This window comes from Clavelina lepadiformis, chromosome 5, assembly GCF_947623445.1.
Source record: "Clavelina lepadiformis chromosome 5, kaClaLepa1.1, whole genome shotgun sequence".
Lineage (NCBI taxonomy): Eukaryota > Metazoa > Chordata > Ascidiacea > Aplousobranchia > Clavelinidae > Clavelina > Clavelina lepadiformis.
The window spans coordinates 9,686,286-9,714,102 of record NC_135244.1 but is presented as its reverse complement, the minus strand read 5'-3'; the positions used below and the strand labels follow the sequence as shown (position 1 = coordinate 9,714,102).

The 27,817-nt window shown below is 36.2% G+C and overlaps 3 protein-coding genes across 5 annotated transcripts; 2 read left to right on the top strand and 1 right to left on the bottom strand.

The window, feature by feature from the left end:
* Positions 1-85: 85 nt before the first annotated feature.
* LOC143460856 (uncharacterized) lies at positions 86-12,093 on the top strand. 3 transcript variants are annotated; one of them, XM_076958512.1, is made up of 17 exons: positions 86-243; positions 6,435-6,640; positions 6,750-6,796; positions 6,886-6,939; positions 7,036-7,153; positions 7,429-7,582; positions 7,722-7,750; positions 7,878-8,073; positions 8,281-8,409; positions 8,575-8,699; positions 8,896-9,062; positions 9,170-9,348; positions 9,458-9,721; positions 9,928-10,001; positions 10,139-10,237; positions 10,472-11,345; positions 11,568-12,093. In XM_076958512.1, exons 1-17 carry the CDS (start codon positions 139-141, stop codon positions 11,646-11,648), a joined length of 2,901 nt encoding a protein of 966 aa, XP_076814627.1. In that variant the 5' UTR covers positions 86-138; the 3' UTR covers positions 11,649-12,093. The 3 variants fall into 3 exon arrangements, with proteins under 3 accessions (XP_076814627.1, XP_076814626.1, XP_076814628.1); XM_076958511.1 differs by lacking the exon at positions 86-243 and adding an exon at positions 4,625-4,829; XM_076958513.1 differs by lacking the exon at positions 86-243 and adding an exon at positions 4,625-4,829 and having other exon boundaries at positions 10,472-12,093.
* A 47-nt stretch (positions 12,094-12,140) lies between these two features.
* LOC143460857 (polyadenylate-binding protein-interacting protein 2-like) lies at positions 12,141-18,553 on the bottom strand. The gene is made up of 5 exons (XM_076958514.1): positions 18,228-18,553; positions 15,633-15,783; positions 14,168-14,279; positions 13,405-13,502; positions 12,141-13,248 (listed from the first exon to the last, which is right to left on the bottom strand). The coding sequence occupies exons 1-5, from the start codon at positions 18,296-18,298 to the stop codon at positions 13,192-13,194; spliced, it is 489 nt and encodes a 162-aa protein (XP_076814629.1). The 5' UTR covers positions 18,299-18,553; the 3' UTR covers positions 12,141-13,191.
* A 2,448-nt stretch (positions 18,554-21,001) lies between these two features.
* Positions 21,002-27,661, top strand: LOC143460858 (prefoldin subunit 1-like). Its single transcript, XM_076958515.1, has 4 exons — positions 21,002-21,433; positions 22,901-23,067; positions 23,322-23,406; positions 27,353-27,661. Exons 1-4 carry the CDS (start codon positions 21,407-21,409, stop codon positions 27,431-27,433), a joined length of 360 nt encoding a protein of 119 aa, XP_076814630.1. The 5' UTR covers positions 21,002-21,406; the 3' UTR covers positions 27,434-27,661.
* Positions 27,662-27,817: the final 156 nt, after the last annotated feature.

Here is a 27,817-nt window from a genome sequence, read left to right as displayed (position 1 = left end):
TTTGAATAAAATATTAGTGGTCCAGTCATTTTTTTAAATTTAGTGCTCATTTCTTAAACAAAAGCTTTCTTTATCTTTTAGTGATTGGAGAATTGAATTAAATGTATAATAGCCTTAATTTTTAACACATTTGTAAAAATGTCTCTTAAAAAGAAGCCAAAGAATGATCCATTGACACGAAATAAAGGCTTAAATCGAAGTCTTCGAGTGAAAGACAAAAGGAAAAGAGTCCATGACCAAATGGTGAGGAAACTACATATTTTATTGCTATGTGAAAATTTAAGTTGTCCTTTAACTAATACTCACACATCTGATAGTGTATGCACTACAGTAAACCATTGAATCTTAACACAATTGTTTCAAAGATTTAATGTTTTTGAAAAGACTTTCTTTAAACTTTTGCCTGTTCGAATATGTATCAACAATGTTATGGCTTAGAAGCAAACTTAAAACTGAAAAAAATACTGAGAGCACTGTGTATTGCTTAGAAGAAATTAATTTGCATTAGCAAGTACCCTATATAACAGGGACGGGCAACTTCTTCGGTCGGCGGGCCTGATATGAGAAAATGAAGTACTTGGCGGGACGGATTCCTGAATAGATTGGAATCCAGCTTTATCTTATTAATGTTCATGGTCGAAAATGTTTGCTCATAAATGTATGTAGACCCGAACAGAACAAGTACATTTATGGCCATCTTTCTCAGGTTGGCAAACTTGGACTTATTCAGTGACGCAATACAGGGATTGCGGCAGAATGTGGCCGCAGGCCACATTATCATGTAAGACCGGAAACTGTCTGCGGGCCGCTCAAAATCCCGTCGCGGGCCGTATGTTGCCCACCCCTGCTATATAATATACTTATTTTTGTGGGTTTGTAAAATACAGGACTTTATGGCGTTTATTATTTTAAACTTTGGTTGTTCTTGTACCAAACATTATGGATTTGGAATCAGAGTCACAGGCAAAAATATGAATATCGATCTGATGGTCTCTTTTCTGGCTGAATTTATATCATAATTTTAACTTGCAAAAATCCAATACTAGACTTTTTAACTTTTAACTTGCAAAAATCCAATACTACACATGAAGTTTTCCAACTTTATCATATATATCATAATGTAAACCTTGGGCCGATTTGCAAACTTTTCTAATTTAGGTTAAAAATATGTTGTGACTGTTTGACTGACTGTTGTATAAAGTAGAGAGTTGTATTTTATTGTTATAAGCCACTTGTATGAGTCCACAGGTAGTATACCTTACAAGAAAATATTAAGTTTTTTATTTTTGGTAATGATTAGTTATTTTCTTTTATTGTCTGTGTCATGAAATGCAAGTTATTCTTTGACTTCCATAACAGCTTGCCAAATCTTAGAGAAACAACAACATAGCTCAAGATCGCTGTACAACCTTTATTTTGGTTTAGTAAACCTAGGCTTGTATAAACCTATAAAATTCCACATCGCTATTTATTGAATATTATTGAACTTGAAATTACTACCTCTTATTGTCTGAATGAAAACATTGCACTCACAGGATCAGTGAGCAAAATTTATATTAGATTCGATGTATGACATAGTTTTAAAAAAAAAATAAACAGCTGCTGGCATAATGCCAAAGGTGCAAATAATTAACTTAGTGTTACCAGTAGTTCAGTTTGTAGCAAGTTAGCAACTACATAATATAACGATCAATCACTTCTAGCGCGTTTATCGCCATTTCATGATTGTTATTGTTGGTTGCTTGTCTATGGCTATCACCGGGATTTCCCCCACATAGAAAATCTAGAAAAATCGGGATTTCCGCTTATTGCTTTCCTAAAATAAATGCGTCTGCGATCGGCGCCATCAATAATTAGAAGTCGTGCGGTCGTGCCCATCTTGCTTCCATATGCTCTTTCCCCATCCCGAAGCTAGTTTTGTGTCCAATCTGCTTACCTCTGGCACCAGATACGTAAGGTTAAACATGTTACGCAGATGTTTATCCAGGACTTTCTTAGCAAATTTTCTACGTTTGAGCAAGCTCACTTACGAAGCACTGTGCTATTGTATGTGAACCGTACCCGATAATAGATATTTTCGATTGTGAAAAGTGCCATGGAATTCGCAAGAATTCTGTATTCTGTTGAAATGGTCTTATACAAACATTTTATTAAGGACGCCTCGCCTGCAGATAAATAATCAGCGTTGAAGCACAACCACAAAGTGCAATCCTTGATAATAATCTAAGGGTGAAAATAAAGCGCAAAGATCGCAATTTGAAATTGCTGCCAAATTGTTGCGCCGATTGCAACAGAAATATTTTTCCATCTGTCGTCAAATAAGGAGATATCACAAGAGTGCTTCGACAGTTTTCTTTGTGACTCGACTTCTACGAATTTTCCTAAAGGAACTGTTGATCGTGGCTGGGCAATTGAGGAAACGATAGCTAATTGTCACGTCACCGATAGAAACGGATGCTTGATGAACGATAAGAAAAAATGCCTCCTTCAGGTCGTGTGGCGCCCCAGCTTTCGTGCGCTCATTCTACGTAGGGCTAGGACTAGTATGACGAGGCAATAACAAGCTGGAGTCTTGAATGCTTGAAGTGTTCTTATTTAGGAAAAGCAAAATAGCATACAGTTGAAAAGCTGTCAGATTTTGAGAGTGCAAAGCAGTTCGCAACATGTCAACAGTGACAAGGTGTGGGCTTGTTTTATTCGTTGTTTGGTTGTCGGGAATGCTTGAGCGAACGTTCTGAGTGAATGTTGTTAATGTTTTGGCATACAATTTGACATAAAGACGTAACTGAACCTACTTTTGAGATAAATAGCGTGATAGTAAATAGCAAGTTATGCGCGTAATCTGACATTTTGATTTGTGATATTGTCATATTGGCAATCAAAAAGCGATTATATGTGCAAATGCAACATTTTAAAATTCCAAAAAACACTGCATTTTTCTCAAAGCGATGTTTTGCCAAATTTCTCACAGGATAGCAACTTCAAGTATGTGTAAATTTTGAGGAATAAATACTTAAATGCCCCGCCTCTAACATTACAGCTTAAATTAAATGATATGATTGATATTAAGTGTACGCACTGATTTAAACAACATTCTTTGTATTACAATACGTGAAATCAGATCGTTGTTCAAAATTCTGCGTTGTTGTTGAGAGCTTTACAGAGTATTTTCGTTAGTGTGTTATAAGTAACAACGTGGGCGTTTCGCTTTTGTAATTTGCTTTAAAAAATACAATTTATGCGTATGTTAGAAGGTGCTATACGTTTAATCTACTTCATCCCACAAACTCCATCTTTACAATAAGTCAAATCTTGTTCAGTGCTCGTGTGCGATAAACTTAACTGAGTGTCGCCCTTCACTTGACATCACCAATCCGCCGCCTGCAGTTTTTGCTTGGTTACATGGTGACAGTAAATTTGGCTGTCGACCCAGTTGATGCATTGCCAACGTTTAACCTAACAAAGATTGTTCAGGTCATGATGCGGGTTATCGTAGTGCATTTGGTAACTGTTTTAGTTTTGAATATAACCTCAATGTGGCCGATTCATTTTGATAAACCTAGGAAATATAAGACATATCTTGATTGAATATAATCCAATTGCTTCTGCTTGTTGTCACCACCGTCGTTGGCTAATTGGTTACTTCAGACATAAGCTATTTTTGTGCTTTTTGCTCGCAAGGTAAATTGTTTGATCAATTGATTAACAAGCAGTTTGGCAACGCATGTCGATTTACGAATTTGGACTCTTAAATATTTCTGAAGTATTGGGCAGAAATTGACAACAACGCTTGTATTTCGGTTCAACGTTCGTTTTTTGTCCCGTCAAATATTGGGCAAATTTTGCAGCGTTTGTAAATTTTTTGCAGGCGTTTCTCCGGCCTTTGAAGTGATTTTTTAAACATCTTGTAAAATACAGCGAATTTAACGCGCTCAAATTAATAGGATGGGTGTGAGCAATGTAGTGTAAAGCGTCATACATGATCTATCCAGAAAAATCGTTTTCTTGAAACTGTCTCAGTCGCACCCGCAACATAGGCGCCAAGCTCTTGAAAAGAGTACGATTATTATTATAGTACGCGATGAACGGGCGTTAGCGTAAACATAAGGAGGCGTGTACGACGCTATATCAAGGACGTAAATCTTACGTCATTATTATTGGGTTGTCTATATTACGAGGGAGGACAGCGCTATACACAGGGGACATGAAACGTTGGTGCATCTATAAATTCGTTTCGAGGTCAACCGTAGTAATCGATGTTGTGGTCAGACACCATGTTTGCGTAGACCAGGTTTTTGTGTTTTTTTACATTACTATATTGCGTTCGCTATTTGTCTAGTAATACTCTGGTTTCCCTTGCTGATTGTTTGATTTGGCATATATGTTCGTTTACCGACAGGTAATTTTTTGACCCACCGCTAGACGTACATTCGGTTTGTTAGTCACAATGCATCCGGGGCTGTCGATGCAGTCGTGAGGAATAATGGCAAGGTTTTTATCAACCTACAGTAAGTATTTAGGTCGTTAGCTCTTGTACATCTGGTTTTTGGAAGCTACATGTTTACTGTGAATGAGGTAGATGAAGTTAATTGCTGGAGGTAATCATGGCTGTGCTTTTGTCCAGAATTTAGACTTAGTCGAATTCAGTTAAGTGTCAGCAATTAAACCTATTTGCAATCGCCTGCTGTGCTCTCACCGGGCTCATTATGACGGTTGAAACACCGCCATTGTCTCCCGTTATGACGTCACAAATGGATCCATCGATTGCCGAAGTCCTAAGCGATCTTAATCTGTTCTACATACGGCAAATTGGAGCGAGTCTAAAAAAGGTATGCACCATTTGCCGTGTGGGACGTTTGAAACTTTCTGGGAATTAACCACTTTAATTGTGCAAAGTTTTCGGTTTATGAAGACTTCTTGTGAACTCATTAAGCAATGAAGATTCTAATCTTTACAAAAAACGTCATTATCTTCGATAATAATTAATTGTAAAGGCGCATCCGGAATTTTAAGTGTCTATTTTCGTTTAATTCTTTAACCCAAGTTATTATGTGGGTGTGTTGTGGGCATTATGCTGTTCTTATCGGTAATTACGATTTATGTTCATGTCTTTCATATAGCGTATGACGTAATACGTTTTCAGCAAAAACGACTTCTTTGTGGTGAAATTTTATTTTTAATAGTGACACATGGTGTAAGCCAGGTGAACGCAAAAGCCAAGCAACACCGAGAAATTTACAAAAAAATTAAGCAAAATCTAAGCTTAACTTAGTTTAATTATTTAAGTCATCACCAGATGGTTTCAATTGAATGATTAAAGAGTAAAGACACGGACTTTAACGAAATCTTTCCTTAATTGTATAGACTTTCGACCTAACCAGGAAATAATACTGTACAGCGAACTTACCAGGTTTAAATGAATTGAAAAGTGATGGTCTTTTTATCGAACTTAACTTGTTGCTTTTGTTTCCTTCCGTCAACAAAGCATTTCTCATAAACACGATTTCACGTCTTCCATTACGTAAAACGTTTTCTACCGGAATCGGTGTCTAGCCCGGGCAGATCCAAGAAAACCCAAGCATGGCCACTTCGATACAAAATAATAGGTGCATGGCGATACAAGGGACAAATAAGTAACATTATTACTACAGTATTTATAAAATACATGCAGTTCCAACGCCTACTCATAGTTGTTGACGTGTTACTGCTCAACTTATGACACCTGTCTTGCGAAAGAAAATTGCTTGAGAGGAACACGCGTCGTACTCGAACCAGTACCGACGTTTCTACGTCCGAAATCGGAAGTAATAGAAAAATTATGGCTTGTTCTTATGACATTCCTATTGCTTTCTTTGTCTTGACACGGGTTATGAGAACGGTTTTAAAGCAATTTGTGGGCAAAGTTCTCTGTTCACTTCTTTCCTTCTTATCGTTGTCATTAAAAATATGATTAAATTTATAATTTATTCCTGATATACTTGACAATGAATTCGAATCAGATGTGTGTCCCTGACGATTATGACGTCATTCATGTTGTACCCTTGACTCACACAGACATGTGTAAATCGTTAACAAATCATGTAACCTCTCCTTACCTCACGTGCCACCCTCGACGACGCGCGTAACACGGTTCACTGATTCGTTGATTTTGTTTCGAAATTTAAAACTCTAATAAGCGGGTGGGCATCGTCACCGTCGCAATTGGTTTAGATTGTTTAAGATGACGAAGTGTATTTGGTAAAATATCACCCCAGGGCAAGGGGTCTAATAGTTGTTTCATAAACAACCCTAATGAATGTCATTGGGTCAACAACCATACAATCAACCTGATGTTAAAGCCGTGACCAATCCAAGCCGATTGTGATTTATCGTCGAAAAATTTCCGACCATGTTTAAACTAATTATAAATTAACGCCTAACTTTTAACAATGCAGCACGTCGGACTACAGGATCGGCTGGAACGAGAGATGAAGATAAGGGACGGGGCCATACGCTTAATGGGGGCTTGTACACACGAAACCCAGTTGCTCGAAGCCGCCAAGACCCTACATACTTCGAACGCGAGGACATTTACATATATGGCCGAACTGCAGAAATTGAAAGCAGCCGAGGTTATGGAAGCTATAATGGATGAACCGGGGTAAGTATTTCTGCTGAGAAGTGACCTATATTTTGAAAACTTGTTGAACAATATGTAATCGATTAACAACCAACATGGTTATTTAACTTTTTTATTTCATTATTTTAAGGTTTTCCGATAATTTGCGAACTTGCAAAGGCAGAATTGCAGTTTCAGGTATTTTGATGATGTAATGCTTACCGCACAAACTCATTAAACATAACAAGCAACAAAAAATACTTATTTGATTTTTTTGCCTTTGCTAGATATACGCGTCCCTTTGGTATGGAGAGAAGTGTTTTCACACAGCAAGTCACGAGGTGAGAAATTGAACAGGAATAACTGCCGGTGAAGTATTATAATAAAATCTGTTGAAAGCGTTGACGTTGATTTGACCCATAGTGCCCTTTCCTTAGACCACAACAGACATGCTGTCTTCTGCCTTTTGTCAGTTGGTTCTGAAGTACAAGATACCGAGTTGATATGCGTCGATAAATCAACAACGGATATAGCTTTCAGCGACGTCATTGTGTTGTAAGTGTAACTGTAAAATAATTGAATTTTTGATGACGTCATATTCATTTTGTTGGTTCCTATCAATCGTGAATTGTGCTTTGATATTTCTTAACCCGAGGCGCTTGAGTTAAGTTCAAGTGCACTCGAAGGAATAGACAGTATGCCTTAATTTCACTGACTGTTGGAAGGGAGTAAACACCATGAAAACATATCTTTATGATTTAGCCTTACTCTAGCTCACTTGATCAAAACCAAGCTACCGAAAGTTTAATTTCACCGCGTTTATCTTTCAGCGAACAAGCTGCATATGATTTTAAACTCACTCTGGATATTTTCGCCTATCCCATGTCAAGCAGCGAAGTGTCAGCGCCAACGCCGCAAAAATTATTGTCAAGATTGAATCGTTCGATCGGAAAGGGCGAAGGAAAGCGTGTGAGGGAGCGATTGGTAAGTGGCGAATACGAGCATAATATTTTTCCTGTATTCGGTTCCGTAATGTTGTTTACCACACCACAAATACGTTGAAATGTCTGTGCCATTTAATGAGGACTGCGTATTGATTGATTGACTTGTTTTGTCATAACAGAGGGAAGACTCATGCCATGGAATGAAAATGTGAGAATATTTTTTTTTTATTTTGATCACTATTATTTACTGATATATTGATCAAAACTATACTTAAGTTATAGTTATGTTCCTCGTATTGTTTCTTACCATCCAACAGGTATAATTAATTTCTCAGGGGACCCCAGTACGAGAAAATTGCCACGCTGACCCTAACCCTTGGTGACGTAAACGAGTCAGTGAGATCACATGACTTGGACAGAACACCGCAGACACGAATCAACCTGCCACTTTACGAGAGTATATCGTGTAGATTGGTGGCGCAACCGAACTGCATAACAAGCGTCTCGGTATCCGGCTTTCTTCACACGCTGGTAAGTTCGCCTAGTTCCGTTCGCGTGGGAACCCTCCGGTCAAACGACTTTGTACTTATTTTCGTCCTCTTCGATCCTGTACAGTTTCATGAGAATTTTCTTAGATTTTGTTGACTTCTTGCTTATCATTTTAAGATAATTTTCTTTAAAACTTGTATATTTAACTTTTATTCGTAGTTAAATATGACGACATTTTCCACGTTTCAGAACATGATTGGCTCCGTGCCAAACTGGTGCTTTTTGTGGTGCGAGGTTAAAGGCGGCTTGATCAAAGGTTGGATCAATCCTGAAGACACGAAAAAACCGCCTCAACTTTCAATTGATCTTGCCCCAAAGGTTAGATCAAACGAATCTCTATTGTGGTTATTTTCAGGCAAAAATTAACATTATTGATGTGAAACCCGGCGCTCAGTCATATGATGTAATACGTAACGAACCGACATACACGTATAGCTTGTTTTCAACCGTCAGTTGACACACTGCTGTTGACTTCATTTCTAGGACTTAAAAATCAATGAAATCGAGAAAATAAGGCAGAAACGTCCCAACAGCTTTCAGATCAGGGACACTACAGAGCGGCACTTGTTTGCTGCCAGCGATAAGAACGATATGGTGCGGTGGATCAGGTACATTTGTATGGGCTAGTTACACGCAATTAACTACATTCTTACTGAAAGATAATTGGTTTTTCTATCAAAGGAGAATTCTCGAAATTACCTGCTAACCTTATTTGTTAGTTTATTCATGCCATTTATAATAGAATTTGTTACGTTGCAATTAGTCCACGAATTTTGATTGTCGTTACCACATGTTACTCTGTAGAGGTCTTCGTCAGCATAAAAGTGATCTTGGAGCGTGGAGCATTGCTTGCGATGCTGGTGTGGCCCATAGAGCTCCCATGTTCATCGCCTCACCTTCACCACGTAATTTACCTTCTGAATTCATCTTTGACCGCGGTGTCCGGAAAACGCTGATTTACGACCAACTCAGTATGTACAATTAAGACCTTTATAAGGTCTTTAGTGACTGGTTGATGGTCTAACTAATGCTGGTAATATTAATTTATATTAACACACATTTTGTGTGTGCTTTTCAGATGTGGACTCTCCCGTAAAAGCCATGGCGGAAGCGATTAAATGCACAGATTTACTGAATGGACAAAACTTCGACCCAAACCAAGTGTCTTCATCCGTACAGTCTATTTTGCTCGAAAGTCAAGCTACTGCACCCTGGGTGGAATTTTTCACTGGTGGCTTAGGCACTCGCCCCGCTAAGGTTTGTATATCTGCATTGTCGAGCATAATGCCATCAATTTTCATTTAAAATTTACTGCAATATAAGCTAAACCGTAGCTTTTCAAATGAGCAAAATTATTTCGTTTCAGGTCACTCGAAAGACTGACATCAAAAGCAAGAGTGAGGTGGCGGAAGGGCAGCACGACTACAATCTTCGCGCGACTTCCAACCGTCAACAAGTGCCTTCATCCGCTACCAGGTTGTCCAAGATCAAACAAAAGACGACTCTTGTTCTGTGCTCGGAAGCATCGGGTTCCGACGATGCCTTTTTATCTGAATCAGACGATAGCAATGGAAAGGGAGTAGCACAAAACGCATCAAAAAAGAAAAGACGAGCCCCAGTCCCACCGAAGGTAAGTAAACTAGTCTCTGAAGCTTGTAATGTGTAGAAATTACTGCATGTATCCCGTCGCTTGTTTGTGGGTTCAATAAGTAACTTGCATGTACTATATTTTGTAATTGCTTGCTTGTGTAGGAATTAATGTCAAAGGTAATTTGATCTGGTGGGGTTGTATTTGTACGTTTCACCATTGAATTAACGTCATGCTTGCATTTATAGAATCAGCTGAAAAATGGTTTCAGTAACACACCTCCTCCGAAGCCGCCACTGCCGAAGAACCCGCCCAGAAATTTGTAAGTAAAATGACTCTCAAGCATTATCTCTGTTCGCTCATGCTTTGAATCTTTTGAAGCACGAACCCAAGCGTTAGTCACACAATACAATAACGTTACACGAGGTTGAAGTGTATTTCGTTTCTATTTTATAACAGACGAAGCAAAAGTCGTGCTAGTTTGTCGTCTGGGTCGTCGCTTGATGATATTTTGGAAGAACGTAAATGTCGCGGAAAATTAGAATCTTCATTGCGCAGGTAAAGATGTCAGCTGACCTTTTCAGTAACAAAATTCACATGTGAGCGTAAATACTGCTGTAATAAGATACAAAATCGGAGACTAAATTAGGAAAGACCGTGTAGCATAAATTGCGATTGGCGTATTTTGTTTATTTTCTCAAGAATGGTGAACACGCCAACTTTGTTCTGTTACATAAAGGATTTTATGGTGTTGCATTAAATGAAGATGTAAATTAAATATTTTAATTTTAGAATCGGCGTCAATGAAGCAGGCACAAATTCGGATCTCTCGGGATCGCACCGAGCAAGTCAATCATCGGGTTATAAATCGGAAACAGAATCTACGTCGTCGTCCATTAACGATCGTGTTTGGGCAAAACAAAAAAATTGTGTCATGCCGTCCGCGGTGGTACCACTGTCAGGCGGCGTTGCCTCACCAAAAGGTCACTACTTCGAAAGGAGCCGATCATTCGATGAAGGCGTCCATCATATTTCAGCGTTGAAATCCGGCGTCTCATCTTCTCCGAACGGCTTAGAAGTGATCTACGCCGAACCTGAAGAATGCCGTCCCCGGACCAATACAATGCCAAAAGCATCTCCATCAAGATTAAGGCCAAGAGGCATCCCGTCGCCGTCACAGGAAATCAGCGATGGAAAGCCCACACCTACTCCTAGACGGTCCTACCTCACTGCTGTGGAGTCAACCAAGCAAAACACTCCCCAGCGACATATTTATGAAGTACCCTTTGTTCCAAAAAATGATGACTCTAGCAAACTTCAATACCGTCATTTGCAATTTGATTCGAATTCTAAGATGTATAGACAATCAAAGCCACCCACGCTTCCTCCAAAGCTGACGAAGAGTAAAAAATCTTCTCCTGCTCTTCCTCTAAAGTTAAATAAAAAATCAAAACGAATCCCCCAGAATGATCAAAATGAAGAGCCAGTCTACGCCAAGGTCGATATGGAGAAAAAGCGTTCTGAACGAGCTTCAAAACGCGGCAAAGATGTGGACTCGTATGTAAAGGCGCACCAGACAATCATAACAGTTTGTAAACAACGAATGAAAGAAGAAAAGGGAAACTCAGAATATAACGACGATCCACGATACTTGCACAGGGAGGTGGTAAGCAGAGTTTAGTTCTTCCTCTTCTTTATTGGTCTGCTGTAGAAAAACAATTCACTGTTTGATTTTTTGCGGCCGGTGCAATCTTTTAGTTTGTCTAGTGTTTGTTGAAAACGAAGTATTTTCTAGTACAATGTTAAGAATTTGTTGTATAATTTTGAACAATTAACATTTTCCAACATTTACCTGTGCATTATGTGTTGTTGAATTGTATCTTTGCAGTCATCTGACGTGAAGCACAGAAGAAGTTCAGGGCATAAGAGAGAAAGAAAGAAAGGGAGAGAATTGATTGTGTGGGTTTAAAACTCTCTGTATGGATTCATTGAAAAACTTCTAGATTTAGTAGGCAGCACTATGACAGAAATAGTAAGAAGTTAAGATAGCTTAACATTAAGATGAGGGTAAAATGCTTGTAAATAGATGTCCAATCATGTGCCATTGAAATAATTTCTACTGAGCAAATGTATGTAGATATTTTATTTTAAAATAGACTTTCACAAAAAAATAGCAATGGAACACTGACAAGTATGTACGCTGTATGGCACTCGACTCGTAGTGTAGATCATTGCTTTTCCTTGTTGTTCCCCCAGCCTAAAAACAATTCCCCATAGGTCTAACTAATCAGGTGACATGTTTTCCAACAAGCACCATAAGTTAATGGTCAAATTTTGTTGACATTGTTTTGTGTAAATACCTGTAATGATATTGCAATTTCTACAGTTCGTTTGAATACAGTTTTAATACGAAACTTGTTTGTTATATCTGAGGAGTTAGGATAATAATATGAGCAAAGAATGGCAATATTTGGCAGTTTTATTGTGACAAACAAGCAAAAATATAGGAAAAATCAAACTCGAAAATCACAATAACACTGCAAATACACAAGATTATACAACGCGTAAACAATAGTTTGATTTTCAGTGCTCCTCATCAAGGCTAGCTTGATATTATCACCATTTAAGTATTTGACACTCACACCAATCTTTGCAATTGCTATATTGGTAATTAACCAGGCAATCACTAGATCGCAAGATAACAATAGTTCTTATTTGTTTTTGGAATGAATTTCGTAGCAAGATATATACCCATGATTGAAGCTCCAGTAATGACTTCCGAACTATGGTTCTTAATTTATCATAATTGATGCCCTACAACACACAAAAAACGTTATCAGCACCAGAAGAAATCAAAGGCAACAAAACTTAACGCACTTTGAAATGAACTCTTGAAGAAAAACATGAGTATCCAACTATAAAACAAATACAAAAGTACACTAACGTAGTTAATGCCGCATACATAATAAAATGAATAGAGATAATATTGTGCTGGGAACTTATGAATGTATGAAGCACATGCGGAATGCATTTTGCAGATATAGCAACTGTAATTTCCTTATTATCTGCAACTTTCACTTTGAGGAAAATAAAAACAGATAAATTTTGACAGTATGGATAGTTTAGTTGCATGAAGTTGTACGTAGTTTTAGTAGACTGACATAAGCTTAGATATTTGGGGTAGTTTTAGACTTAAAACTGTTTTTCATGAAGTCAATGAAAGTTACAAAGTCATCCAAACTGCTTACTAATGCAGGTATGCAAAAGTATCTAAAAACACTGGCATTATTTTAAGAAAATTAATGTTTATAACACCGACAAGCTGGGGCATACATGTGATGCAATAGCATCTGAATAGTTTTGGTACACGGAACAATGCAAGAAAATCTCAGTGAGATTATTAGGTAATTCACCTAACATAACTGATACTTACAGTAGCAAGATATCACATCTGAATCTTACACAATAAAAAGTATATAAGAAATAAAAGTCACTGCACTGTACGATAGTGTTCAGGATTCACTCTCAGACCTTGGTATGTATTCCACAGCATTCGGGTTAAGATAACCCTGCAGCAAAATATGCTTTTTTAAATACAGGACAACAATGTCTAGCCATGTAACCAAAAGGTAAACTTGCTCATGCATAATTCATTTCATCTATAGATAGCAGCAGTGGAAGTATAAAAAATGATTTAAATTACAGCACAAATATGTGTAATTCACCTCTGGTGATGGTGGTTCGGGTGGCGGTTCAGCAACAGCCAGCTTGTCAAAGTTTGCCACTAAGGTGTTCCTATTTGCCTCAGATAACCCGTCAGCACCTGTCAGAAATGACATACAGTATTACATCACAAGTAGCACAGGAAATGGATTGGTATAATGAGTAAGAGGAAATTACAACTGCCTAATTTAGCTGGCATGTTTAGAAGATTACATGTAAAACTGTGTAATGTGTTGTGTGGTCTGTGGCATAACCTTGTATTGACCTCATGTAATGCAAAAGAATACTAATATTAACTTCAACTTCCATTTAGGACAGTAGTTTAATATTAGAAAAACGAAACATTATTTTTAAGCAAAAAATTTCCCACAATTTAAAATGATTCTAAATGTAGGATAAGATTGGAACTATACAGGTGTTACCAAAACCTACATGATTAACACGTCGTACAGACAAAATTATAGTATCCAGTTGCATGTGATGTCATTTAATGAAGACAACACAACTAGGATTGCAATCAGTGACAGCAATTTAACATAGCGCCAACAGTATTTGTAAAAGCTATTTGTGGGTTTAGAAAATTATGCTATATAAAAGAAGCAGCAAAGTGAATTATGGCGGGCTTGTTCTTATTTTGCATTCAATACTTCAGAAGACATTATTCTTGTACCATCAAATGTATAAAACGAAAAACGTTGGTCATGACAAAGATAGATACGCATATGCAAAAAATTATTCCATAACCTTTCATTTCGTACAACATACCGGAACCATTGCTCAACTGATTTGGGTAAAATACCAGTTGGTCTTCTTCTTCTTTCCACATTTGTTGAAAACAATTCTCCATGTAATCCTCCTGCTCCAGATCTTCCATCACCTATGTATATTGGAGTGGTCATGTAGGTGTGTTCAGCAAATAAGGAAGATTTTGTACAATGACTGGACTGGCTGTGTAACTGCACACTCAGTCATTCCTATTATATGAGCCCAGGTAACTCAGCATATCTTTGTACAAAAATGTTATTTGCCAGGAGTGACAAAATTTATACTATCTTAACATTCTGAACTCATACAATGAACATTAAATTTGGGAAATAAGATTAGACGTACTCATTATTGTACCAAAGGGATTCTCTTATCTCCAACGCCAGATTAATTCAAACCATGTAAGAATCCATTCCTGAATATACCAAGTATTGAACAATGTTTAAGGACTCAAAATACTATAATGTAATTTGTCATGGAAAGGTCACTGCTCTAAATGAAAAAAACACAAATCATTCCTTTTGCTAATTTGTTTACTACGCTTGAACCAGAAGCTCAAAACAAAAGGTAAAATAACACATTTAACCCTTGTTAAAACGCTAAAATTTACGTACGTAAAAGAATGGTTTAAAAACGTTTTTTTCTCAAAATTTTTTTATGAATGCGTATTGTTTGTTGGCATGCTGTATCTGCCCTAGATTTTCCGACTATAAGGTCATTTTCAAACAAAGGAATTTTTATTTGGCTTATAGTAACACAACAAAGCAACAAGAAAATGACATGTTTTTAGTCACACAGTTTTGACATTTGCAAATCTTCACAATCACACAATGTTGTGGACAAAGGGGTTTCTTACACAAATCACATTGTTTGCGAGAGTTTTTCTTGCACAGCTGCCTTTTCACATTGACTGCTGCTAAACTGATTGCCCATCGTTAACAACGGATAAGTGACATTATGTCGGTAAAATACGATGCGTGCTAACCTTTTCAATTGATACATAGAACCAGTACCAAGAGCCAAAACAGTAGAAAACATTTTATTAATCAGAAGCTAACTCGTCGTTTAGTCTATCTCTCTATTATTTTGCGTTATCCCTTCTTCTCTTTTGAGTGTTCTCAAGATAAGCAAGTGTTATCATCTCTCTTTTTCTCCCTCATTTCGTTTTGCGCTTTTTTTCGCTTTGCGCTTTTTTAAATAACAGAGCAGGGGACTTCCAAAACCATTTTTTATTGCAATTAGGGCGAAACATCGACGCTGATAGCATAAAAATAAGAAAATTTATAAGAAGTACAAATACACTGGTTAGCTGATGATCAAAACCAGGAGAGCGAACCTATTCAGGGACCATGCAATATGTACGAGTCAATACTGTATTAGTTAAGTGTCTCACTTAATCAAAATATTTTAACTAAGTCCCAGTGCACTTAAAGTTATAAAAATAAACAAAATAATTCATTAATACTTGTTTGTCAAACTCATCTGCATTGGCCATCCAACCATAGCACTCAAGAAGATGTTCTGGATCTCTGCTTCCTTCTCCTACTTCTTCCTCATCAGGAACCACAAAATCAGGCTCAATCATCCCAAGATCATTGGGCAGCTCAACTCCAATTCTAATGCACCAAGTAAACAAAACATAAGCATTTACACCAACATTAATGCTCCATTGTTCATAATATGTTGGCCATCATTATACAATATTCCTATAAATGTTATAATCTCATTTTAATATGTACATATTTTACAGCATATAAATAGATAATGCAAACTTCGCCAAATGACAATATTGGTCAAGTTCCTTTAAAGGTCAGAATAATATTTCTATTTTTGACGCAAACCAAGAGCATGAGTGAAATAAAAGTAAAATATTTCATAACAGGTGTGCAATGAGCTATTTACTCATCCAAACTTGACGCAAGAATAATTAATTGACTCACTGGATGAGTCCTGTGCACGGGTGTGCCACACTTTCCACTACAGAGCAGCTAAAACTTGGCAAATGTATGATATTAGTTTAGCCTACAAAAAGCAGTCGAAACAAGTCGATGGAAACATGATTGTGACACAAGTCAAAAAAGTAACGGCTGAAGCCCAAGTCAAGTTGAGTCATTTAATTATAACACTTTCAATTCCATTTAGTTAAGTCCAAGTCCTAAATTATAAATGCAGAATTTACATAAACGGTCTCTCAAATTTCTTCAACGGCCTTTCAATATTTATGTATGCTTCTGCAACAATACAGCAGAAAATGAGCAGTTAATCTGCAAAAGTCGTGATTGCCTAAACCAAACCTTAAAAAACTATACATGCAATAGCATTTCGCATTCGATTTAGGATTCTTGCATTAGTCTACTCAACTATTTTTAGCAAAGGTCCAGTTACAAAATTTCAAAATTTGCTTAGGTCCGTTATAACTCTCATGAAATAATTTACAGTCATACAAATGTATTAAAATACGGTATATAAAATATTATAATTCTCTGGATGGGTATTAATTTAATTTTAAAATCTCTGGATTTTAAAATATTAAATTCTCTGGATTTTTTTAACACAACACATGAAATACGGTATATTCAAAATCCGGTAAAGCGGTATTAGCAAAAGCAATAAGCGAAATTTATTTATTGTTCTGTTAATTACAGCTAGTGGGAGAATTGGCATTTCTTAATTCTTGCTAGTTCTTTAAATCTTGGTTCTAAAGTAGTGAGAGCGAGTCGAAGGCAGTGGTGAAAGTTTTCATTGGTCATGCAGATGCGAAGTTCATGTTTAAAAACGCTAACTTGCAGCTGTGCATTGTGACGTTAACAAGGCTTGTTTGATATGTTTAAACTTGTGCTATTGTCTGCTGTTTTTTTGTTTTTGCAAATCAACGATAATGGATTTGGTTTTGTTAAAAAACTGGTGTCCTTTATGAAGTCACAAATATCATTTTGACTTCATAAAGTTTCTTTATGGCTTCCAATTAGCGCCTTGCTGATGATGGGCTTTACCCAGAAACAGCGCTGTCGAATGCTACATTTCCTTAGTGGTTTTGTATTAAACTTTTATAAACATCGCTTTGTCAACAAAAGATGGCGCAAAACGCCGGCTGCCCCGATTGACAAACGACCTATTAACAAAAACCGCTAGAAGACTAGTTTGAGCTACCACTTACACATTCGCTGATTAATTGAATAAGTAGGAATAACAAAACTAATGATGAACGATTTCATTTGCGTAAATTATGCTGAAACAGATAAGGTCCAGATTCAACACTGAAAAGGTCCGCATTCGGACCGCGGTTCGCCAGTTGAGTAGCCCTGGACTACTCTATTATATTCATGACGCAATTATCAGTATAACATTTAATTTTAACAACTTAAGCCATTTTTGTATATTCAATAGAACTTCTCCCAGAGCGATTTTCGAAGAAAATAGTTTTCAAATTTATAACAAACTGTTTTCCCGGCAACTCAAATTAGAAAGAGTTTATTTTGTCAAACGCAGCACAAAATTTATCTGCAGTTGTAAAAAACATTACATATATTCACAAAATCATAGACATAAGAGAGAAACAAAAAAGTAACATAAAAAGGGTTAGATGGGATTGAAACTCAAACTGAACCAAAATAGTCACGCTAACATAAGTCAAGTCTTTACAAAAACCTGGGTTGAGTCAGATTCTAGTCTTTTATCTCTGACTAAAAGTTTCTAAAGCATTCTATATCGTTCAGAGTTAAAACCCTATAATTTAACTCTTTTGGAAAGTTTGCCTTCAGGCTTCCAAATAAATATGATACCACAATAAACGTAATGCCAAAATTTGCGTCATGTAATAGTTATAACGTAAGAGGTGGAACAAAACAACAATTCTGTAATGGAGAATTGGTGCAAAAGCCTACTTTCTGCGCCAGAGGAATTTGGTGCATGATACAAACTTTTCAGTGTAAGGATTTATAATTGCTGCAGACAAAGGTTTTTGGATCTTTTCAATAGGGTTCTTAGCAAAACATGCTTGAAATTTAGATAAAAAACAAGTTTATACACCTTTAAAAACAATCAGTTGGGCATAACTCACCTGTCATATGGTTCTTCAACAATATAATCAGGAGGTTTGTCTGGATGTAAAGTTTCTGGGGGTCCTCTCATTGCAAAGATTAACAGAGATTGGTATATACAGTATGACAAAATTATATTTAATAGACTACGTAATACAGAGTATTAGCCCATAGGCCTACTATAAGAAATGACATTGAAATTTTTGTTACCAGTATCTAGGCTATTAGGGTAAGGCCAACTTGATGTAAAAAGAAAGTACCGTCCTATTTTTTTTTGTTTACTGTGGCAATTGGGACTGGAAGCAAATTCAATTTTTAAACAAGTTAGGGTAATAACCGCTTTACTGCAACTTTCCATCAGTTCTGCAACATAAACAAACAACCAACAGATTAAGATAAACAGTCGCTTGGCTTATGCTGAGTGCTGTCCTTTCAGCCTTTGGCTGTTCAGTGCGAGACGAAACTAAACTAAATAATCTTGCAGGCAGGTTAGCTAGCCAATAGTGGGCTAAATATAATATATTTAGGACTACTGCAAACAATTACATTTTGAACTGCAGAGTATGGCAGTTTTGTTAAGATCTTGTGAGTTCAGCTAAGCAAAATTTTAGTATGCAAGTGTAGGGCTATACATAGTCTACACCACAACTCTTGGCCCAAGCACATCCGGTGTTTGTGGTATGCAAGGTTCAGCTTTCAACAGAGGAAAAAAGCGGTCTAGTATACAGGTGCACAACCAGATGACGTCAAAATTTGAGTGGTTGGGGTCTAGTATACAAAGGCATCCTGTGGTTGTGCACTTGTATACTAGCACTATACTTGTACGCTTGTGCACTTGTATTATCTTGTAATCGACACTGGATCGCGAGCTGCCGGGCAACAACGGCTAACGAGAATACAGTAATAAAAAACAGACCTATAACCTGCTAAATGCTAATCTGGCCTAGGTTGATATAAAATACCACATTAATATAATTAACTCATTATCTATAAGGTTAGGCATAGGCCTATAAACGGTAGGCCAATTACAGTTCACCAAACAATCAAACTCCTGAGCTAATTACGGAATTTCTTCAATAGTTCTACAATACCTGACGGAATGATGACCTTGGTCTGCGTTTTTCGGGCTAATTACTAAATTTTACACGATTTTAGAAACGTTGCTAAAACACGGAACAAGATTACAAGAACCGACGAACCAAAACGGTGCAACTGTGCATTGTCCTTTCACTGAGAATATTCACATAACATGAAGTTATCCTAGGTCCTCCATATTTCATGAATACAAAAAATATCTCGACGAATCCTGTCAATTTGCAGAGTCATTTGTAACTCAATAAAAAAGTACAGCAAATGGTACTGTTTCAAGTTCAGACTTACACTAATGTGACTTGTGACTTGTGACGTCACACTAGCATGTTAATGTCCTCCAAGAGGGTACCTTTAAGTACTCTAGGGTTCACTGGGTTCCCTGTTGTTTTTTCTGGGTCCAGTGAATTCCCCGGGTTTACGGAGTTCTCTCAACTTCTTTTTTATTTCGTGTTTATTTTAAATTTTATTGCCCGAATCTAGAATTGGCGTTACAACAGTATGGCGTTACAACAGTATGGCGCTACTGGATATCGAACACGAAATACAAGTCACATTTCTTGTGAGGCCAGCGTTTGAACCACTCGGCTATCAAGCCGACTCAACATCGACGCAATCTGAGTTGAGTGGATTATATAAACAGAATGAATGAGTCATATACCTTAAACCTGATAAATTAATGACTTACAAACACACCAAAAAAGTAATTGTATTTTTAATTTTGTCACAGTTTGTTTTTCGTAACAGTTGTCAGGCAACCCAGTGAAACAGGGGAACTCAGAGAACCAAGGGTACTCAGTGAACCCAGAGCATTCAGAGAAACTGTACCTAGTGGTGTACATATTTTCAAAGCAACAGTTGGTCAGCTTTTACCAAAAATTGAAATCACTTGAGCATAACCATTTTCTCATTCTTATTCTAATGGGTGATATAAAGACTTTACCAACAACCGCAAGTGTGACAGAGGGCTATACCAGTTTTGGCTGCTTAGTGATGCACATTCCGGAATAACGAATCCTTAACCGAGGTCTAGTGCAGAAGTGCATAACCTCAGGATGCATTTGCATGATATACTGTAGCTACTTAAGTTTTGACATCAGTTGTTTGTCCATTTCTGCAGTCTGCACTAGTCCTAGATTCAAACGAAAAATTCGAATCCAATTTCGAATTTTTACCAAATGTTAGGAACCGGTACTGTTTTTTGATTGAAGGTTTTTATTTGCACGTGCAGGAGATGTTTTTATTGATTGAAGGTTTTTATTTGCACGTGAAGGAGATGTTGTTATTTCAGCACATCCCATACTACTTCGCGCTGGGTGCATAATGCGTTAATCTTGATGAATTAAATCGTGTGTCATGTGAATTTAGGAAAGGGTCTACACCCTTTCCGAGTTACTGTCTTGGTGTAAAGATTTTTCGATCGCGTATACTTAACAATGGAAAATGTCGACCCATTTTGATTCTTTTTTAAATGACAAGCGTTCTGGCCATTGGATTGTAAAGACTTCGCGCTGTAAAATAAAAACTAGGCAACATATTTTCAAAATTATTTTTAATTGTGTAAAAAAATTCATATGGAATTCACCTGAGCGAAATCTTTACAATCCAATGCCCAATTTGTAATTTAAAAAAGAATCAAAGTGGGTCGACAATTTCCATTGTTAAGTATACACGATCGAAAAAGTCTTGCCACCCAAAAAATGGCAGCGGTAACCCAAAAAGGGTCTATTGTCAACTCGCTTAAACCATAATAATTTTTTGAGCCTATTGTAAAGGCAAAAAAAGCACTGCGGGTTCTTAAATTTTTAACTTTTCTGCAATTCTGGAATAGGATTCAAAATTCTGACTCCACGATAAATTATTCTAAGATATTCAGTTATTCTGTATTGTACATCCCTAGTGTATAGTTATTCTCTGTAAAGAAAAACATATAAGATCATACAAATTGTCTTCACGGCAGCTATTAAAGACAATCAGGAAAAAAGCGATCGGTAGTTACTAAGGTACCGATACGACTTTGATTTTACTACAGAAACATCTTAGGCTATAGGCTTAGCCTGTAGACCAGAATTTCTGCAAATAAATTCCATACAAAGAAAACAAAGTCACCATGGCAGTTGACATGGAATTGCGAAAGGTTTGTATATTGCATTGCAATTACCAATTTCCTGTTTGTATAAAGTTTGTTACTGTATATTAGCCGGCATTCGAATAAGAAATTGTAGTGATCTTTCTTATGAGTTATGAATAGCCTATAGTCTAGGGCTCTAGGCTAATACATAACTACTAACGACAGTGTTGTATGCATGGACTAATTTTTCATTTGTCCAAGTATTATAGTTTATCAAAATATAGAATATTTTGGTTTGGCATTGATAGACAACAGGAATTAATTGAACAATACGAACTCAAAACTCATAATTGTTTTCCATAGTGGAAAGTGTGGCACCTGCACGCACAAGGTTCATCAAAGTGCATACCAAACTTTTTTATCTTCACGCTGATTTATAATAAATAAACAGAGAACAACTGGTTGCTTGAATGCCAATTTATAATTAATACACAAAGAATTGAGGCTTCAGTGCATGCTATCACACTAAAATTTGCATCTTTGCAAACATGAGTTCTCATCGAAAACTTTCTTTTTTTAAAACTTTTTACTTTCCAGTCTGCACAACTGAGACTCATCAACGTGCATACCCAATTTATTTTCACGCCAGTTTATAACAACGTTCTAAACAAGGCAAATTAGTCTGTTTCCACATCAGTTGTAATAAAGTTGCAATAAATAAACACACAATTGAAAATTTCTTGTCCATCAACATGCTAAAATTTTTGTCTTTGCACCTTGCATGCACGATTTCTCATCGAAAGTTACTATGGCCTACTTTCTAGTAGGAGTCATGCAAAGACTTTCTTTAGTCCGAGGGTAAAGATTGTGACACCATCAAGTTGCTTAATCTGAACTGCGCACCACAGTATCTGGAAGATATTGTGTTGTTATTCATGGTAACTTAATACGTATGCCAAATAGAATATGTTCAAAGTTTGTATATCACAACATGGTAACTTAATACGTATGCCAAATAGAATATGTTCAAAGTTTGTATATCACAACATGGTAACTTAATACGTATGCCAAATAGAATATGTTCAAAGTTTGTATATCACAATGTATAGTAAACCTTAATAACATTAACTAACAAAAGTGTAATTAATGAGGCAAGCTTCAACTTGGCATGTACTGTAGAGAAAGATGACACCTAACACTTTGAGAAATGTCAATTCGCAATTGCGTTTACTGTGCATACAAAGTTGGGCAGGCATAGCAAAACCAAACAAAAACTGCTGAAAAGTGCCATGTTTTTTAATGAACGTACATGCAGTGCATAGCAACCTTTAAAAAGTGCTTATAATAAATCCAGTGAAGGAATCCAGGCCTGCGAGTGCAGCATTCCAATGCAGGGTTTGCTTTTGAAGGATTTTTCTTTCACACAGTGTTGTATATATACTTATACTTCAAGGCACATGTTATTGTGGCCAGTGATCGATCAATTAATTTGCACTGGCTTTAATACTAAAGCATTTTTTTAATATTTGCCAGGCATTCAGCGAGCTGCAAAAGAAAATGGTGGAGACCCAAACGCAAGTCAAAATTTGCGACGCTCAAATTAATGCACTTGCATTGGAAGGGAAAAAAACTATACTGACTACAAAGGAGATTCAATCTCTCCCCACTGATGTCAAACTTTATGAAAGCGTGGGCAGAATGTAAGTTGAAATGTGATGCAGTCTGATACAATTTGGGTTGTACAAAATACAAAGTATGATTATTTTTAGCAGTTTAAATAGCAGTGTGTAATATCATTTGCACTTTTTGGAATTTCAAACAATACTACATTTTTGTATATTTTTAAAGTTGTGGATGACATGCATAATGTTTCTTGAAAACTTAGCAAAAATGAAATCGTGAAATTTGTACTACTGTAGATGGTTTTCTTCCTGTTACAATTACTTCTATTTAGGTTCATATTGCAACCCAGGTCTAATGTAATTGACAACCTCAATGGGAAACGGAAAGATGCTGAGGCCAAAACAAAAGAATTAGAAGTTAGTATAATTGTGAAGAAGTTTTTCTAAACTTCTTTCATATATTTAAGTGGTTTTTAGAGTATACCAGAATGAAGTTTATCGAAACGGAAGTACCCAAAATGAGATTTTCAAAAACTTTGTGATTCTCTACCAATGGCCTATATTTTTAATCTTATTTACAATAAAACAATTAACATCATGTGAATATTTCACAAAGTTTTGTTTTGACATTTTTTCTGTTTTTTCAACCTTTACTTAATTAACTTAAGTCAGTAGTTTCAAACTTTTTCATACATGGAAGTATCTAAAATTGTTTTGAAATTTGTCTCTCTAGTCTAGTGGACCCTGTGTTTGACAAGTGAATAACATGTAATAATGTATATCATTAAAAGCACAAAGCAAAATCCTTAAAAACGTGTTAATATTTCATGCTGTATCTGACCAAATTATAAAAATTAAAATTTGTCAACAACCCATAAGGCCTTAACATTTTGGTGAAGTCATCATATTTCATGTTTCTGCTCCAAGATAAATACCCCTGATGAATTTGGAAATGATGACAGTAGTATAGTATTTGTAGTAATATCTATATAACACAGGCCAACAAAAAAAAATTTTTTTCAAAAGTCATGATATGTTAGATCGATTTAGGGGTATATCAGGGGCGCTGAGTCCGAAAATGCCATTACTTTTGCTGAATTGGCTCTAGTTTTTGAGATATTGCTTTTTCCTAAATACGCCATGAAAAGTTACAAATGTATGCTAGTGAGTAACGTAGGTTAACAAAAACTGAAGCCATGTGAAGCAGCTATTTAGTTTTGCCCAAATGTTGAGTTGTCTGGCACAAATTTCTCGCTTGTGAGGTAAATAAGACCTTAGATTAGTTTATATCATCTCCCATCAAGCACTAACATAAGCCTTAACATCAACACATAGCATAACATTCTTGATTCGGCAACAAAAATAACGTTTTACCGGGACAGAGAAGAAATGTTAATGCAATTTTTCTCTCAAGAAGATAATTTTGTGTACTATAAAAACATCGAAGGACTTCTTTCATCTATGGGTGTACTTGAGTATAAACCAGAAGAATAGAGGTCATTCATTGACAGCTCCAAAAAAGGCTTGAAATGTGTGCTACTTCACAACGAAAATAAGTTTGCCTGTGTTCCAATTGTCCACTCAGTCGTTTTAAAGGAACACTACCAAAGTGTAAAGATGATCTTGAAGAAACTTTCTTATACTGAGCATAACTGGGAGATATGCGTTGATTTGAAAATGTTCAACTTTCTCTTAGAACAACAAGGCGGCTTCACCAAGTATCCCTGCTTTATTTGTTACTGGGATAGTCCTGATCAACGCTGGATTAAAAAGGAATGGCCCATACGTGAACAGCTTGTGCACGAAGATAACATTGTAAATGAACCTTTGGTCATTTGTGATCGCATCATTTTACCCACATTGCACATCAAACTGGGTTTGATGAAACAATTTGTCAAGGCTTTAGATTAGATAAAGATGGTGCTTGTTTTGATCACCTGTGCAACGTATTTCCTGGTCTTAGTATTGAAACGCTGAAAGCAGGAATTTTTGATGGGCCACAAATACGAAAATTAATTTAATATTAAGTTTTTCCTTCACATATGACTGAAGTTGAGAAGGCAGCCTGGCACTCTTTCGTTGCAGTTGTAAAAGGATTTCTTGGAAGCACAAAAACAAGCAACTATGTGGATCTCATAGAAGTAAAGCTTACAAACTTTCAAGCTCTTGGATCAAGGATGAACATAAAAGTTCACTATCTATTTAGTCACTTGGATCGCTTCCCTGAAAACCTTGGAAATATGAGTGAGGAACAAGGTGAAAGGTTTCACCAAGATATCAAATTAATAGATGAGGATATCAAGGTAGATGTGATACTCACATGATGGCAGATTACTGCTGGTGCCTAATGCGAAGCTGTCCACAACCAAACTACAGGCGAAAGTCGTACAAGAGAACTTTCCTGCAGATGACTTTAAGCTAATTTGAGTAATTAACTAGAGTGCATCTAAGAACTTCACTAATGCACATCCTGAGATGGGTATATTTTTTCGTATAGTGTTTTGTTTTGAATACTCCGTGGCAAATAAAAAAATTGATTGCTTGTTTATTTTGTCTGTTTTTACTAATTGTCGTCTTTCTTGGGTGGCTTAGGCATACTTGGTTTGTTATTACCAAATTACTGCTATTTATTGTTCACTTCAAGCAAGTTTTAATGTGGTATTGGAAGCTTATTCTCACACATTGCAATATGTTAAGAGAATCTGTTGAAAAGATGAATAAATGGGGCATTTTTTGTGTTGAATATACGGAAAAGAATAGAATTATGCAGCACCTCTTCTTTTAGTTAATCTCATTGTGTCTTTAGCTTTTGCTCATTCTTGTGGTTTTAGTGCAGATAGACTTACAACAACATTTAATATAGGCTGTTCCTTAAGATAAAATGCAACCTACGTTCAAAATTAAAAGGTGCCAAAAATATCAAAATTCGCTAATATCTTAAAAACTAGCGCCAATTTGCAAAAACTAATGGCATTTTCGAGCTCAGCGCCCCTGATATACTCTAAAATCGTTCTTACCTTCCATGCCAAAATTTTTTTGTTGGCCAGTGTAATCTGTCTTGTAAGTATTTGTAAGTAATATCGCTTTATTAAAAGCAGAATGCAAACGCAACTATTTCTAAAGCAGCCATATTTTTTTAAGAATATGGCTAAATGTATTACAATTATTTCATTTTTGTGTTTCATTCTGCATCAAATCTGCAATGATATTTTCTTTTTGTTTACTTGCATCTTCAGACTCCTAAATCACATAAATTTGTACGATATTAGACCCAATCAGCAGTTAAGAATGCTTGGTTGACAACAATTTACTGGCAACCCATGCTACAACCCATTTTATGCTCTTATGACAAACTATTTAATAACTGCCAGGAACCAGCTAAAATGGCATTGTCTCTATGGTGAAAATCTGAGATATTATAAATTTTAATTAATACTTGTGTATGGCACTGGTAGTGTTAACTCCCAAGTTGGTCAACTTAATCTGTTGTAATAGTTCGTTACAATATGGCGCTAACCAGTGTCTTCCTTTCTGTTATATCAGTTTTGCTGCTCGTACCCCTTTGTCAGGTCAGAGCATTCTTCGTACCCCCAAAAAAATTATGATGAAATTTTTCATATATATATTGCTTATAATACCGTTAAACCGGTATTTCAAAAGCGGTGTTTGAAAAGCTGCTCTGTGGCCCAAGGATCTTCGTACCCCCAGTTGAGAACCCCTGTGTTATAAGATCATAGATCTTGATCTTAATCCTAACCATGAGATAATATAACTTCCATAGCTTAATAAGCATTCCAAATAATTTTTTTGATAAATTCTTAAATTTTATTTAATACAGTATTCATGCTCAAACTAAGTTAACTAACCCAAACTTTCGAAGGTATAACAGAAATGAAAACATATTTATTATCCTTTTCTGCCACAGTCCAATACCGCCATTTTCAGAGTCCCCATTGCAATACAGCAGCTACCTTTAGCTATAGAACTTTTTCAAACATGTTTATTCCTAATATTTTACAGCTATTTTGTGGAACCCTTAGCATTTTTTACAAAATTTTAAGGTTTCTTCAAATAAACTTTAGGAAACACTGAAATAATTTCAGTTTTAGGCCAGATCTGAAAGTTGTTTAGTATTGTATTTTGATGAGTGGATTGCAATGCTTGGCCATTACTCTAATATTGAATTTTTATTAGCTTTACAGCTGTTGATGACCACATCGATTATAACGATTAGTTGGTTGGACATTTTTGTAAGATATAGTAGGAATGATCTGATTCTTTAATGCTCTAATTAAATTCAAATAATTTTTACTTGTTTAGTATTTGCTTATTGTGCTATTATTTTACTGTTATTATTTTTCAGGCTAAAAAGACATACCTAATAAGGAATGTAAAAAGTAGCGAAGAAAATCTACGGGAAATGGTTTCACAAAGAAGGAAATAATCTTTTCTCACTCAAAACAGTCTTATTTTAAACAAATGTTGTTCGTGTTGCTTAACACAGACAAGATGGGCAAAAATTAGCGGTAGTGTGTCTACTGAAATTTTGTAAAATCGCTGAAGACACTAAATGAAGTATGAGCAACGTATACACTGTTTACCTTTGTATTCAATATCAATGTTTGTGCATGAAGTATCAATTCGTAACAATGTCACAATTTTTGCTAGTGTTCGTTTGTCTCTATAACTGAAGTTACTCTAGTCTAAAGATCAGCTTTGAAGTCGAATTGTTGTGGAAAGGGTACTATTCAAACGTAATGGTATGAAAACAGAAATAGGCAGCGCAAACCCCAGTGACTGAGTTGGGTATCTATGTCAAAGCTTGACA

Coding starts and splice junctions, on each gene's coding strand:
- LOC143460856 (XM_076958511.1), top strand. CDS start 4,707: ATGACGGTTGAAACACCGCCATTGTCTCCCGTTATGACGTCACAAATG. Junction 6,641..6,749: donor GCTATAATGGATGAACCGGG/GTAAGTATTTCT, acceptor CATTATTTTAAG/GTTTTCCGATAATTTGCGAA. Junction 11,346..11,567: donor GATACTTGCACAGGGAGGTG/GTAAGCAGAGTT, acceptor GTATCTTTGCAG/TCATCTGACGTGAAGCACAG.
- LOC143460857 (XM_076958514.1), bottom strand. CDS start 18,298: ATGAGAGGACCCCCAGAAACTTTACATCCAGACAAACCTCCTGATTAT. Junction 15,784..18,227: donor GTTGAAGAACCATATGACAG/GTGAGTTATGCC, acceptor TTGGTGCATTAG/AATTGGAGTTGAGCTGCCCA. Junction 13,249..13,404: donor CCGAACCACCATCACCAGAG/GTGAATTACACA, acceptor ATTTTGCTGCAG/GGTTATCTTAACCCGAATGC.
- LOC143460858 (XM_076958515.1), top strand. CDS start 21,407: ATGGCAGTTGACATGGAATTGCGAAAG. Junction 23,068..23,321: donor TATGAAAGCGTGGGCAGAAT/GTAAGTTGAAAT, acceptor ACTTCTATTTAG/GTTCATATTGCAACCCAGGT. Junction 23,407..27,352: donor CCAAAACAAAAGAATTAGAA/GTTAGTATAATT, acceptor ATTATTTTTCAG/GCTAAAAAGACATACCTAAT.